Raw genomic sequence first — 14,658 nt, 5'->3', positions numbered from 1 at the left:
GTGACTTTACCATTTTATGGCCACTGCAATTCGCAGAGAGGGGAGTAGGAAATGAAAAATATCAATTATCATAATTGCAGCTCAGGTTTTGGAATACTTGTGGACCTTACCTTGGTAACAAGACTAAAGTCATATTGTATTGCCAGTGCTTACAATCATTTATTTTGATCTCCACAGAAATGTTGTATTTACTATTATCATAAAATGATCAATCATTTTATGTGTCTGACCCCTGTTTTACTCCATTTTACTTTACAAAGTATCCCGAGCTATGACAATTCTGAAAGTCAGATGTTGTTTGAAGGTTTGCATGGTGGCATGTACAATTGCTGAAGTGGTTTACGGTACACCATGTGGAGTGTTATAGAAACAGTGGATACAAGAAGACGGACAGTCAACCTGTCCGAAACGTCGAGTCTCTACTACTCATCATCTCTACTCGCCGACTCAAGCCAGCATCTCCTCATCTCCTCATCAGCTCTACTACTCAAGCTGTTCTCACTCAACATTCCTCCTAGTTTACAGTCCTTTTCAGGACTATTTTCAAGAAAGAATACTCTACTCTCAAATCTCCACTTTCTCACCTATCCACTTCTCTTCTATTCACTGTTTCTATAACACTCCACATGGTGTACCGTAAACCACTTCAGCAAATTCTGAAAGTATTACAACTTTTCAATTTTAACTGAAAATGGAGAAAGTCATTTCTGGACGGCTCCACATGTGGGGTTCAGATGTTCTATCCATGATCATTATCTTTAGTTCTCTAACTGTTAGCAGGTTAATGTGTGATGTATATTTAGTAGTCGTGGCTCACTCTACCAATATTGTAAATATCTTTTTTTAATCTTTTTATTTAATAGGGTTTTCAGTTGGTTGTACTTCCAAGCCTAGATTTGTCATCTGTTATCCGGAGTCAACGTCATCCTCCATTGATCACTAACCCAGATAAGGTTTGTAGATTGAAGAGAAATTTTATTAAGATTTCTTTGGCAGGATATTATTTTGATAGGAAGTTCTAGCCAACATAATTATGCTGACATGCATATATTTAATCCTTGATGTTGATATCACGAATCATCATTTGTTAAATATACAAAATCGTTTCTTGATGTGAAGAAATTAATTTGTGGTCTCAAGAATTTTATTTCTTGATAAAAGATGTTTAACCCTATCTAGGCCGGGGGGGGCCTCGGAGGCCCCCCCTCAACGAATCGTGCAATATTTTCGCCGCGCGAAATTTTTTTACCGCGCCGCTCGCTGACTTTTTACTTTCAAGTCTTGCGCAACTTTTGAGACCAACTTTGCGTCACCCGGGTACGTGGTTCCGAAATTACGCAACATTATGTAAGTGCATGTCAGACCAAAAATTGCTCAAAAACGTGATTTCGTGTACAAAGTCAATGCAAATTGTGTTTTCAACCAAAATTCATAAATGTATGATTATTTTTAGTTTTGCTGGTCTAAATGTATTTATTTTATGCTTTTTATGATCACAGAAGAGTCACCAACAAATTTCATTGAAAAAAACAATGAAAAACAAAAGGTCAAAAAACAAAGAAATACATAAGAAATTACAAAAAACAATAAAATACATAAGAAAATTATTTGATATCGCATTTTTTTCATTTACACTTGCTAAGAACACCACAAAGAGTTTCTATACCAAAAATTAGTACATTTGGAGCTTTATTTAGGGAGTTGGAGGAAAAAGTATGATTTCGCATACTAATTACGCATAAATTAGCATAATCACTTAATAGCAATTCGCATGAAATAAATTACTATACAATCTTGTAGATTATGTCCCAGGCAACCCGCGTGCCAATTTTCGGCGCAATCGCGCGGTCGACGGCCGAGATCTTAGGGGGGGCCTGGGAGGCCCCCCCCCGGCCATATAAACTCCAAAAATACCCCGGCCTAGATAGGGTTAATTGATATCACAAAAAAAAAAGAATTTAATTAAAACATGACTTACCATACTTATGTCACTATACACTGGCCAAAACATCAAGGTAAGACTGCATTACCCTCAACTAATGATAGTTCAGCCTATGTTGCTCTCATTTGTTATTGACCATCTTGATGGGAAATGGAATTCTTAGTATTTGAATTTTGCACTTTCTTTCTATTCACATGCTACACATTGCTCCATCATCTTTGAAGTCCTACCAAAATCAGATTTGGACTTCAAATCTTTCTCAGTATTAGCCTCTTTTCTTTTAGTTTGAGTTTCAACTCTGGCTGTGCCTTTGTCTTTTTTATCCTTTGCAGAAGGAGTATGTTTTGAGTATTGGTCGTATCTTCCACAAGCTATGCCTTCATTCTGAAAGGAAGACAATATCAGTCACCATCTATAAACCAAGGTAGGTGAACTGCACCTAGTAATCCATTGAGCTATACAGTTATATATTCATACCACAGGGCCTATTGGTTGACCTCATTACACCTAGAATGTTTTATTTGCCCTTCAAATTTGGACCATTTGTGCTGTAATATAGAAATATGCCCTTTGGAAAGAGGACTGGCCCTAAAAAGTATTGAAATGTAAGGCCTGATACCAACTATGCCCTGTTCACATCAAAAAGTAAATGATGATCATCTTCATTGTGTGAACCCATTTAGTATACCTACCTGCTATGCTCTGTTCTCATTACATCATAACCTTGTGACCTGTTCAGGTATTCATCCACATTGAATTATGATAATGATAATCCTTTCTATGTGAACATATCCAGTAATATGGTCTGTTCACATTGAAGGAATTTGTCGTAACCTTTTTACATACATGTACTGTACATGTATGCAGACATTGGTTGTGATATGAATGGATCCATAATATTATAAAATATTTGTGTGAACCTGTCCACTATACCTACCAGTTATGGTCTGTTCACATTAACTTATTATGAAATAAACTCATGTCTTACATAGGCATCCATCACTGTGTGAACCCATCCAGTATACCTATCAGCTATGGTCTGTACAGAACGAAGGTTATTCGCCGATTCAAACCACTTTCAGACATGAAGAGATTGAGAGATACAACTGGAACTATCTTGATAACTACATCTCATCACATGATAGTGAATTCTCATTGGTAGATGTGAGTATTACCTTAATATACAGGCTTCACACTTTGTATTCTCTTGTTGGCATGTGTTTGGTCCTGAAAAGGGCCGCCCAACTCGAAATTTCAGCGAGTATATCATATATATTTTTCCAGTTAAACACTCATTTGGGAGATTCAGGAAACATGACATTACGTTTTAGCCACTTTCGGAACCACAAATCATCAGTCTTGCAATAAAGATACTGTTCTGCTATTTGTAGCAGAAAATCTTGTTCACTGCATTGTGTTCCCTATTTTCACCTCCCCCCCTCATTTGTTCTTTTTGTCAATATACAGGGTTCTCAGCCCATTAGAGAAATCAGGGGAAATCATTTTACTTTTTTCCAGTCAGTGAAAAATCAGGGAATTTGATTAAAAACTACCTCAAATGAGGGAAAATCAGGTAATATTGACCGGCCCAAAAGTCAAAAGCATGGTAGTCAGACTCTTTTATATTTTGTTGCATATCAAAACAACATCCATTGAATGACTGGTTATGGTGGTACTAATCAGTTTTACATATTGTTTTTATAATGGAAATACATGTACATGTAATTCACTGCAACAACTTATAAAACATGCAAAACAGGAAATGGGTTTAAATAATTATCAGTGAATTTTGTTTTCTTGAATAGCTGGGAACCCTGATGTGCTGTTATGAAACTTTTGATGTCACTAGGTAAAGCTATTCTTGGTTTGAAACCCCCTTCAAATATCTTCCCTCCTTTCCTCAGTCACTGAAATTCTGGAGAAGCCGGTTTTTGCTGATCCCCAACACTCCTGTGCTGGTGAAGCGATTTGCAGATGAGCACGGGATCAGCGCAACTGAGGCAGCATCGTGCGAGAAGGACCATGCCTTCAGGCAATACCAGACCGATGCGTTCTTGAGATTTGTAGAGATCTTGAATGGGATCCGCAGACAGACAAGTACGTCCAGAGGTCCAAAGGTATGTAAGATGTCATCCTCATCGCCGATCATGATCATGACAGTTTTTATTGTACTGTACAAGTTACATAGTGGTTCATTGATTGATTGGACGTGAATAACCACAATTATAAACAACTATTTTCAAATGAAAACATCAAGACAATCAATTGCCATCAATTTGATAGATGGTCTTTGAATCCTCTTGCGCCAAAGGGATGAAGATCAGACTGTTTGATTGTCAATTTATCAAATGGAATATTCAGACTGTGCTCATCCAACAGCCTTGATGTAATTGTATTGCTTTTTCCTTTAGTGGCCAGAGACTTGCTAGGCAGAGACACACCTATCCTAATACACCCCTAATAGCATCCTTCCCTTCCCCAACAGGCATCATCTGGACACCAGACCCCCATCTCAGGTGACCTGACACACCCTGGTAGTATATCCTCTCCTGGAACTGACAGACAGAGACACACCAGTGGGACAGATAGTCCTGCACCCCATCCTCCTATTACACATTTAATAGCATCCTTCCCTTCCCCAACAGGCTTCGTCTGGACCTGACATATATAAGCACACCAGTGGGACCGGTAGTCCTGCACCCCATCCTCCTCTTACACCCCTTATAGCATCCTTCCCTTCCCCAACAGGCATCATCTGGATGCCAGACCCCCATCTCGGGTGACCTGACACACCCTGGTAGTAGATCCATTCCTAGACCTGACAGACAGTTCTGTCTGTAGACACACCAGTGGGACTGGTAGTCCTGTACCTCATTCTCCTAATACATCCCTAATGGTATCCTTCCCTTCCCCAACAGGCATCATCTGGACGGCAGACTCCCATCTCAGGTGACCTGATACACCCTGGGAGTAGATCCTCTCCTGGACCGGATAGACAGAGGCACACCAGTGGGACCGGTAGTCCTGCTCCCCATCCTCCTAATACACCTGCTGCTACTACTATAACTGATGAACCACTTTCACTCTGCACACCATTGCAAGTCATTGCTAAAGCTATGGCTGATCAAAGGTAATACATGTACACATATTTTAACACCATGATTCTAAATTGTAGAGTTCAATTATTTCTTGGAAAGTACCATTCCCAGATAGGTTAGATCTTCTTCTCCAGCCAATACTCTTGTAATTATTCCCATTTATTTTGCCTTTGTGCCACATATCACCAAACTTTCTATAGTATTTTCGCTCTGATTCCTACACTGGCTTAATATTATACTGTAATGACAGAAGTGCATTGGAATAGGTACTATTGCTCTATTAATTACTTTTTTGTATGTACAAATTAAAATGGTTTTAAATTCTGACATTTGACTGGAACAAGTAACTTTCTTTCTATATTGTTGCTCCTTTAATATTGAATTTGTGTATTCATGATCCTTTCATTTTTTGTGGTAAAATGTGTGTTATTTTTTATATTTAACATGAAAATAATTTGAAAAATGGTTTGTTTTGACAACACCAGGCTATTTTTTTTTCACTTTCCAGTAAAGGGTTGAGGTTCATCGCCCCTGGACAGAAGGGGATTCCCCCCCAATTGCTTCATGTCAGGCGAGGCTATGACCTGGGTTCAAAGGTCGTTGAATGGTGAGGTCACGGATGTTGAAGCCTTTGAGCTGTTAATGGTGAGTGAACAGGGGAGTATGCCATGAAGCAAACGGTCAGGGATTTTAACGATTTGCTGTAAGCTACTGCATTCATTGTATATGATTGGCTCAAAGCAAAATAGTCAGTGAAAAACCTATGACTTATACTTCATGAAACACTCCCTCCTGAATCAATTTTGTGTCCAGGGGGGTGTTTCACAAAGATTTTAGTATTACTTAGAGTCGCACCTAAATGTCTAGTTGCGTGTGTTATAAATATCTTGCCAGCAACGGTCAGATCATGCCAAGAGGATGCGCACTACTTTGGATTGATCAATAAGGTTGCGCGTTTCATATCGTGTACAGGTCGGCATTTAAGTGTGATTATAAGTCAGATTATAAGTCATAATTACCCCCCCCCCCCCCCGTTTATAATTGGATGCCATTTTTATGTAAATCTAAAAAATCAAAATGTTTTTGAATTCCCACTAAAGTGATTAGTTTGTACTTTCAGAGATTGTATTTATACAGATTTGACTTGGTATAAATGCTTAAATCACAGTTGATAATGATATGATAATTCTTTTTTTATCAAATTCCCTCTGTTCTAACTCATTAATTTAGAAGTTTACAAAAAGGTGCTTTTCATTAGTATCTGAATGTATGTAAATTTGAATTTCAATTATTATTGAAAAGTTTATATTTTCTCAATGTTAGATCAATGTTGATTAAACAAGCTATGATATACATTTGGTTTCAATCATGGAAGGAAATATGATATTTTTTCATCATGCTCTTCCAAATATAGAATGTAACAATTTGTAGATGTTTCCATATGACCCCATATTATCTTGATTCATGGAATGCTATTTTTTTAATACCGTGAAACAGAATATGTCAGAGAATCGGTTGATCCAGCATGCGTCAGGCTTCCCTCACATTCCCTTCATCCACGGTTTCTACGTTTACTGCTTGGTGCTTCCGGAGAATGTACCTCCCATGACTGATGCAACCAAATCGCATTCATGGTGTGATTACATCCCCCAGCTTCCAGTCAACACAGACTTCCCTAGTCACTGGTTCGAGGTAAAGTTATGGTGTAAGTATGCTGATAGGCAGGGTGGTGGTGATGATATTGATGGTGACAATGATGATGTTTCTGATCATTTCAGTGATAGTGGTGATGGTAATTTTTGTGATGGGTAGTTACGATAATAATAGAAGGATATTAGTGAGGATATTAGTGATGATGGTAGTGATGATGGTGATGATGATGACAATGATGATGATCATGGTGATGAGGATGATGATCATGATGATGATGACGACGATGTCGATGGTGATGATGCTTATAATGGTGGTCTCCTGCATTCTTTTGAATTGTCTTTCTGTTTATTTAGTAATACATTTGTTTAATCATTATTGATCCAATTCTTATACAGTATTTCAACATTATTATTTTGTTATATACTACATTTGTAGATATTACTTTGTAAACTTATATCTGATGCAATGAATGCAGAAATAAAAGTAATCAGTCAATCAATGATGATTAAGATAATGTTAATGATGATGGTGATGATGATGATGATGATGATGATATTGATTGCGATGATGGTGATGATGATGATGATGATGAATGGCATTCATGGTGTGATTATATCCCTCAGCTTCCATTCAAAACAGACTTCCCTAGTTACTGGTTTGAGGTATAGTAATGGTATGAAGGATGTTCGTATGTATCGTGATAATAACGGTTGCGTAATAGATTATGGTGGATGATAAGAAAGGGGGAAAAATGCTCATATGTAGGATTTACCCCTCATAAGTCTGGCCTGGGGGATGCTTCAAAAAGATTTAAGGATGACATAGAGTTGCAATGAAATGCCTAGTTGCGTGTGGTATATAAGGCTTGACGGCATTGGTCAGATAGTGCCATGAGGACAGGCACTACCGTGTAGCAATCAATAAGATCGCACGTTGCATATCATGTACAACGTCGGCATTTAAGTGCCACTTAAGTCATACTTAAATCTTTGTGAAACACCCCTCGGTCTTAATATCTTCAGAGATCGGAAGGGGGGATGATTCTGCCCGTCTGAAGACCACTGCTGTTGACTGCATGATCATGATGAAAATTGGCATGTGCATTGCCTGTGTGCCTGTAACCTTTCCAAGACAGAAACAATATTTCCTGAATTCTGTTAATTATGCTGACTTCTAGGTTGCCGTGATGGAAGAGTTGTCATGGAAACAGAAATCTACTGAAACGAGTTCCAGTGTTGTCGAGGACTTCCACCCTGTATCACCTTGGGCCATGCGTGAGATGTCAGGAGGTACACCTGGCTTTGGATCTATGCCTGCTAGTAGCAGAGGTCAGTTACAACCCTTCACACATGAAATGCCTTCTATGCATTATACATGTAAATGAAATGCAGGTTGTGGGAAGATAATGGTGTAAATTCACAGTCATATGAATAGCAGCAAGTAAAGTCCTGTAATACTCAATTTACTTCCTGTTTTATGATGCAGAATGCATCATGTTGATCCTGTAGTCTTATTAAAAATGCTTCCTGGAACGATAACAAGTATTTTATCTCCTTTTTTCACATCATTGATGCCAAAGAAAAAAGGCTTCCAGTACCCTAACAAAGTCCTTTTTTAAAATAAAGATAGTATAGAGTGGTTGTTAAGTTTATTGTTGAAGCTGATAAGTTCATTTACACTATGTGAAGGTATGGGTATCAAGACTATGTCTCTTTTTGAAATTAAGATCTGGGGTTGGCTTGTTAGAGAGGAAAAAATATCAAGTTTGGAATATGTGATGGATTTAGCCAGCTCGAGCACAATACTATATCAGGGGCCATATTGTTTTTGCACAATAGTCGGCCCCTCAAAACCATTGTATTTAATCTGGCTGGTTTCAGGCTTGTTTGAAATTACGAGTCTCGCTCCACCCCTGGCTTCATACATTGAATCTTTGATATTTGGTGCTTTTGAACATTATTACTAATGATACCATAGTTTCATGCAAATTGGCTAGGGGTTACTTATGATCCCACTCTCTTTTCATCACAGCTTTCAAGCCGCCAGAGATCAAGAACGTTATGCTGGAGATTGACTGCAATAAGACTGATCGTGTGGAGTGGTGTCATGTGACGTACGATGGCCAATACACAGTCGATAGGGCATTTGACCTCCAGGTCGAGTGGCTAGTCTGTACACCCAGCCTCTTGAATGAAATGGTTAGTATATAAAGAGTGTATACTATTTCGACGAAAAGAAGTAACTGACTAAAGGTTCATTTCTGGTTTGATAGCAAATTGTGTTCATTACTTTATTACATGAATACTGATAACCAGTTCACCAGTGTAACTATTATGGTCTCCCAACCGAACAATGCAATGGAGGACTGGCATACATATAGCCAAATGAAAAATCAAATAACAATTAGAAATAATGATATTGATCAAGATTAAGCCAAACATAAAAAATTAAATCCTTATTGAAAATGAAACACTCAATATTGTATAATCACTAATTTGACACATCTATGCCTTCCAGCTCCAAGGATGGTCAAGAAAAGCCAACACCTTTGGGTTCCACCTGGTCCCCGCCCCCACTGACCCCTTCCACCAGCATCCTGAGTTTGCCAACCCCCTACGATGCCCCCTCTTCATACCCCTGGACATCCAGTCCTTGAAGGAGGACGTTCACAGGAGGCACGCGGGCGGGGAGGAGGTCCTCGAGGCGGATGGGATTGCCGACGGTGGATGCATGCTTGGTCTGGAGCCTGGTAACAAGGCTATTGATCTCTTCCAAGAGCTCATCATGAACAAGTGAGATGTGGTATCTGAGGTCTTGGGGCAATTCCATCAAATAATCACTTTTCTATGTCTTACTCTAATTGCTTTTACTTTTCATTCATACTTCACTTTATGTACTGTCCAAGTCAATTTGAGAGTGTTACAAATTTTCATAACCACAAAACGGACAAATAACTTCAGTCTTGTGCCACATATAAGGGGTCATTTGTACATATTTTATGGAGTTGCCCTATTCCTGTTGATTTTTCTTTCTAAAGCCTGAAAACAGTTACTTGGACATGTGCAGAGGAAAAATTATATATTCATGCATGTATATTTTAATGTATCACTTTGCACTTGGATAGTTTTAGGTAAACATTTTCTTACCTGTGAGATTTCTTTCTGTAAAGTGATCCTCACATTGTCAAACATTAATAGCACAGAAAATAGACAATTCTTAGTCATGAAAAACTACATTCATCCAGGATTCTAGTCAACACTCTAATTAGTCTCATAATTATCTGCTTAATTTGCTTAATTTGATGTGTGTAATGTTGATCTTAAAGGTCTGAGTTAAAGGACAAATAACAGAAAATTAGAGTTTATCATCGCACCTACATTCATGCATGTCTGTAGGTTATGTCCATCTAAAAACCCGTTTTGTATAGAAACAGAAAGAAATCTACCACAGAATCCAGTGGAAATGATATGTGTATAAAAGTATATTACAGCACTTCATTTTAGTAAATATTAATGTGATCCTGTTTTGTCTTTTTTCATGCAGGTTTGGTTTCATCTTAATCCGAGATAAGAACCAGGATACGTTCGATGGCTTTGGTTTTCATGCCAGTAGGCGTGGTCGCCCGATGGAATACATCCACAAATCAGGGGTGTGTTTCGTTTCCCTCATCAACTCTCCAGACGACACTCCCATCGTCCCAAGCATTACCCCGTCCGGCCAGGGTCGAAGCTCTCCCTGCGAGGTCGTAAAGGCTCCTCGACGGAGGAAGTCTAGCGGCGGTATCCCCATCATGGTCGGGCGCGATAGCAGCTTCGACATCGTCGATACCTTGGATGATGATGAACCCGACGTGACTTTTGTGGAGGAGAGGAGGAAGATGCGGAGCGGAAGCATCAGGGAAGTTCGTGAGAAGCACATGGATGGGCAGTTCAATAACGTTGGGTTTCTGTGGTCCATGAACCATACGCTGACCAAGAGATGGCGCTGCAGTGCTTGCGGCGATGAGAAGGTGTATGATAGTATCATGAAAGAGGTCATTAGTATAAGTCGCAATGTGGATGGCAAGCTGACTGATTTCTGGCTTGAGAATACAGAGAACCTGTCATTTTGATCCTCTCTGTTTTGAAATGTCTATATCTTGAGTACAGGCAAACATATGGACGATATGTTTGAAATGTATTCTGCGATGCCATAGAACAATGTGCAAGGCCTGTCTTGAGCATGAAATTTTATGCATTGAGGTTCTTGCTCATTTCCAAATCTCTTTCTTGCACCTTTGTGGCAACAAGACCCCATTTTGAGTTCTTTCACAGACGGAGTTGAGTGTGACTTACCGTCATATTTTCATGCCAATGCACATATGTTATTTAACGCGCAATCTTATTGATGGATATGCGATAGTGCACGTCCTGTACGCATGATTTGACCAATGCAGAGATGCTTTATGTGCTACCTGCGACTAATATTTGAGTTACACTGAAATCTTTGTGAAACACCCACTGGGCCTGTTACACAAAGCAGTCAGCGCTTGATCGAGGGGGTTGACTTTTTTGTGCTCAAGTACATTGATCATTCATTATGTGCAATCAAGGTGTATAGGGGCCAGTTGCAGCAAGACTTGCATTTAAATGCAAGTCAAAAATCAAAGTCTCAAATGCGCGCTGTTGATTGGTTGAAAATCAAGTTGCACATGATTTTTAGAGTAATGATTGATTGCAACTCTTTCTGCAACGGGCCCCAGATCATCTGTACAATCAATCACAATGCTTTGTGTTACATGCCCCTGGCAATCTCATGCTGATTTAGGATTTCCTGCCTAAATCAAACCCATTGCTGATCTTTTAATTTAGCATTCCCATGTTGACCAGAGGAGCATTTCATGAAACAAACAGCAATTTTCGATAACTGACTGTTAAAAGCTACTGAAATCCTTCCATTTGATTGGCTCAAACAAATTAGTCAGTGAATTCACTCCATAGTTGATTGCTATTTACTCTTCACAGAATTTGATGGCATGCATACAGTCTTATGAAACTTTCATTCAAGATTTACTGGTGCTAAGGAAATGTTAATAAAAGAAACTACTTTTCTTTAGTTGATTACAATCACCAACTTTATATCAACATATGAGATTTTACTATATTGAATCAATATATACATTTTGTTCCAAGAGCAGACCAGCAGTGCACAGTAAAATTGCAAGACATTGATCTGGGACCTAAAATTGACTTACGATTCATAGCACATATTTATGAAATCTTCCCTAAGCCTTTCCCTTCGTTACAGATCTTTCAGACTCTGTTACTTATCAAACAGGATGTCTAATTATTTGTTTGGCAATGAAAAAGAACAAAGTATTAGTGTTTTCATTATTCAATGAATACACCACTGACTAACAGTACATAACCATTTGGACAAAGTTTATAGACCCATATGAACTTGAAAGATTTGAGTTTAATCTAGAATTCAGATGCAAGCTTCAAGTATATGCTTTTGAATGGCTGAAATTCTAGTTGTATTTACCGTTTGGAGTAGCTTTTAATTGCAACTAAACCCTATATTGCAGCAAATTACAATTTAACGCCTTTAGTTTGAGGGTTGTACAGGCACATATTTCATTCTGACAAAGCAACTGTATCTTGCCAAGTGTATGTCTGTTTCACACAAACACATAAAATGCAAATTTGTGTAAATTTTGCCCTGATTTTGTACAGTTGTCAATGTGGAAAAGGACAATATGGCAATTGTTTCCCCACTCCTAATTGAGATATATGGTGGTGTCCAGAATACAGCTTTGTGTTTAGCAGCTAGAATGCCTCTTGTAGGTACATATAGTATGGCCAAGTCAATACAGGCCTTCCGCCTTCTTGTCAGGTGCTTGCTGAATTAAACCGGAGAAGGGTAAAAACAACATACAGTGTTTCATATGTGAGTGGTCACCCTTGATAAATAGGTATATTATCATTATTATCATTACATTGTTATTTTTATAATTTTCCCCATCAAGATTATATACATGTAGTTGCTGTTCACTTTACAGCTCATTCACCCCTCTCCCTCCCCATGTCCATCTCTTGCTATTTTATTTTGTCTGTCTTCCTGTATGTTTGAATGAGTTTAAGTAACTTATTTAGTCATTCTGCATCCAACTTTGAATTTGTACTCTGAATGAATGAGTTAATATCTTTATTTTCAGACCACTATAAAAACATTCATACCCTGATTTGAAGTGAATGCTACCATTCATAGACACTCTTCGATTATTAGATTATCTTTCAACTATAGGTATAGTTTAAATAGATGAACTATGAGTTCTGTTTGTCCCATCATTGATGCCATGGGATAATTTTGTTATCAACAAGGTACAAAAGCTTTAAATTTGATGTATTATATTTCGTAGTTTATCAAAGACATGGTACAATTTTATGCATTAATTTGTTTCACATAAAAGTCATATTAAATCATTTGAACTCACATGCTGCTTGAAGAGCATATTTTTATGTATATGATGCTGTAGATATGATTATTGCCGTTTATATTGTTGCCCAGGGCAGAGTAAACATGACCAAGTAAAATAATATTTCTGTTGGTATTATTTCTCCAAAACAAGTTTTTTGTTTTAGAAGCCCAATTATACTTGTTAATGTATGTATGCCAATGCATGGCACAGAGCCACAGACATGATAGAATGGAAAAAGAAATATACATGTCACTAAGAAACTATTCACTATAATGGTGAACCAATTATTGTAATGAACAATTGGAACTAATGAAGAATTATCTTAATATCCTTGTAATCCATGTACAAATAAATCACATGTATGCAATTTGTCATGGAGGTTCTTATGCAAATCATAAAACCGTCATTGTTGTTAGTTTAGCGAGAGTGCGCCTAACAGGCTGCTTGAAATGCTATGAATCCAGTGACCGGGCAATAGTGATTATGAAGCACTTTGAGCAGTCGTAGATCGATAAAGCACTATATAAAAGCCAACTATTATCATTGTGTTTGAAAATTGCTTCCAGCCAGAAATCTTGCCCTTTGTTTTAATATAAATGTTAAAATATTGTAGTTTTACATTTTTGGCCAATACGCGTACCAAATTTAAGTTTGCCACATAATCATTGCAGCTCTGAATTATTTTACATTGCATCATTTGCCATTACCATATTTTCTGAGTTCATTTTGGGATGATGGATTTGTTTGTACTCTGGTTTTTTCCCCTCTCTTTCTTTGTTTGGTGTTTAAGTGGAGCAACTTTGTATCATTCTACTTTTTTTATTACTTTTTATCATTAGCAACATTGTTGCATTATTGGGAAATTTCTGCGTGTTTATAATAAATATCTATGACTTCAACCAAAGTTGCCAAATTTAATTGCATCTGATAATCCTTTGCAATCAGCTTGGTGCCAATATTTTGTTCCCACCTCTGTTTTTTTTTTTAGTTTAACGATAAATCCCTCTATTTGTCATTTTCAAAAGTGCTGCAATATAAGTTTACCATTTATAATGTTGAAGCTCATTGTGGACATAAAGCAAGGAATAATTGTGCCAATTAAACTTCTTCTCGGGTCAAATATATGAAAAGCACCCGATGTTCTTAAATTTTCTTTTTAAGTTTAGGTGCCATTGTTACACATTTTTTTCAATTTGATTGCATGTTTTGTGTATATTTTGTGTTATGATCAGATTTGAATGTTGCATACGATTGTTTGAGAGCTATAAGCCAAAGATATTGATGTGGAGCTGCAACTCATTTCTCATTTGTCTTACTTCAGTGCCCACGTAATTCCTTTACCAATGTAGAGCATCAAGTCAACGTTTTCTTGTGGGTCATTGGTGCTTGAGTGGCAGATTATTTTGAAGATTGGTGGCCTGTAGTAAAAAGAAAGTATATTTGAGCCCTTGTAAAACACTTTCTTCTCGTTTTTAAGTGCACATACTGATGGAATATGATCTGAT

General features: G+C 37.8%; 1 protein-coding gene across 1 annotated transcript in view; it reads left to right on the top strand.

Moving 5' to 3' along the window:
* The window catches only part of LOC121406907 (GATOR complex protein DEPDC5-like), a 32,427-nt gene extending 21,055 nt beyond the window's left edge, over positions 1-11,372 (top strand). The window contains exons 19-30 of the mRNA XM_041597780.1: positions 864-953; positions 2,275-2,366; positions 2,935-3,106; positions 3,847-4,059; positions 4,861-5,072; positions 5,549-5,647; positions 5,935-5,962; positions 6,538-6,732; positions 7,871-8,021; positions 8,725-8,891; positions 9,211-9,485; positions 10,237-11,372. Of these exons, the coding sequence (XP_041453714.1) occupies positions 864-953; positions 2,275-2,366; positions 2,935-3,106; positions 3,847-4,059; positions 4,861-5,072; positions 5,549-5,647; positions 5,935-5,962; positions 6,538-6,732; positions 7,871-8,021; positions 8,725-8,891; positions 9,211-9,485; positions 10,237-10,804 (2,262 nt within the window). The 3' untranslated portion in view covers positions 10,805-11,372. The remainder of the gene's footprint in view (positions 1-863; positions 954-2,274; positions 2,367-2,934; positions 3,107-3,846; positions 4,060-4,860; positions 5,073-5,548; positions 5,648-5,934; positions 5,963-6,537; positions 6,733-7,870; positions 8,022-8,724; positions 8,892-9,210; positions 9,486-10,236) is intronic.
* Positions 11,373-14,658: the final 3,286 nt, after the last annotated feature.

This window comes from Lytechinus variegatus, chromosome 2 (assembly GCF_018143015.1).
Source record: "Lytechinus variegatus isolate NC3 chromosome 2, Lvar_3.0, whole genome shotgun sequence".
Lineage (NCBI taxonomy): Eukaryota > Metazoa > Echinodermata > Echinoidea > Temnopleuroida > Toxopneustidae > Lytechinus > Lytechinus variegatus.
Note: the sequence above shows the minus strand (reverse complement) of the source record. Positions and strands in the feature narration are given on the sequence as shown.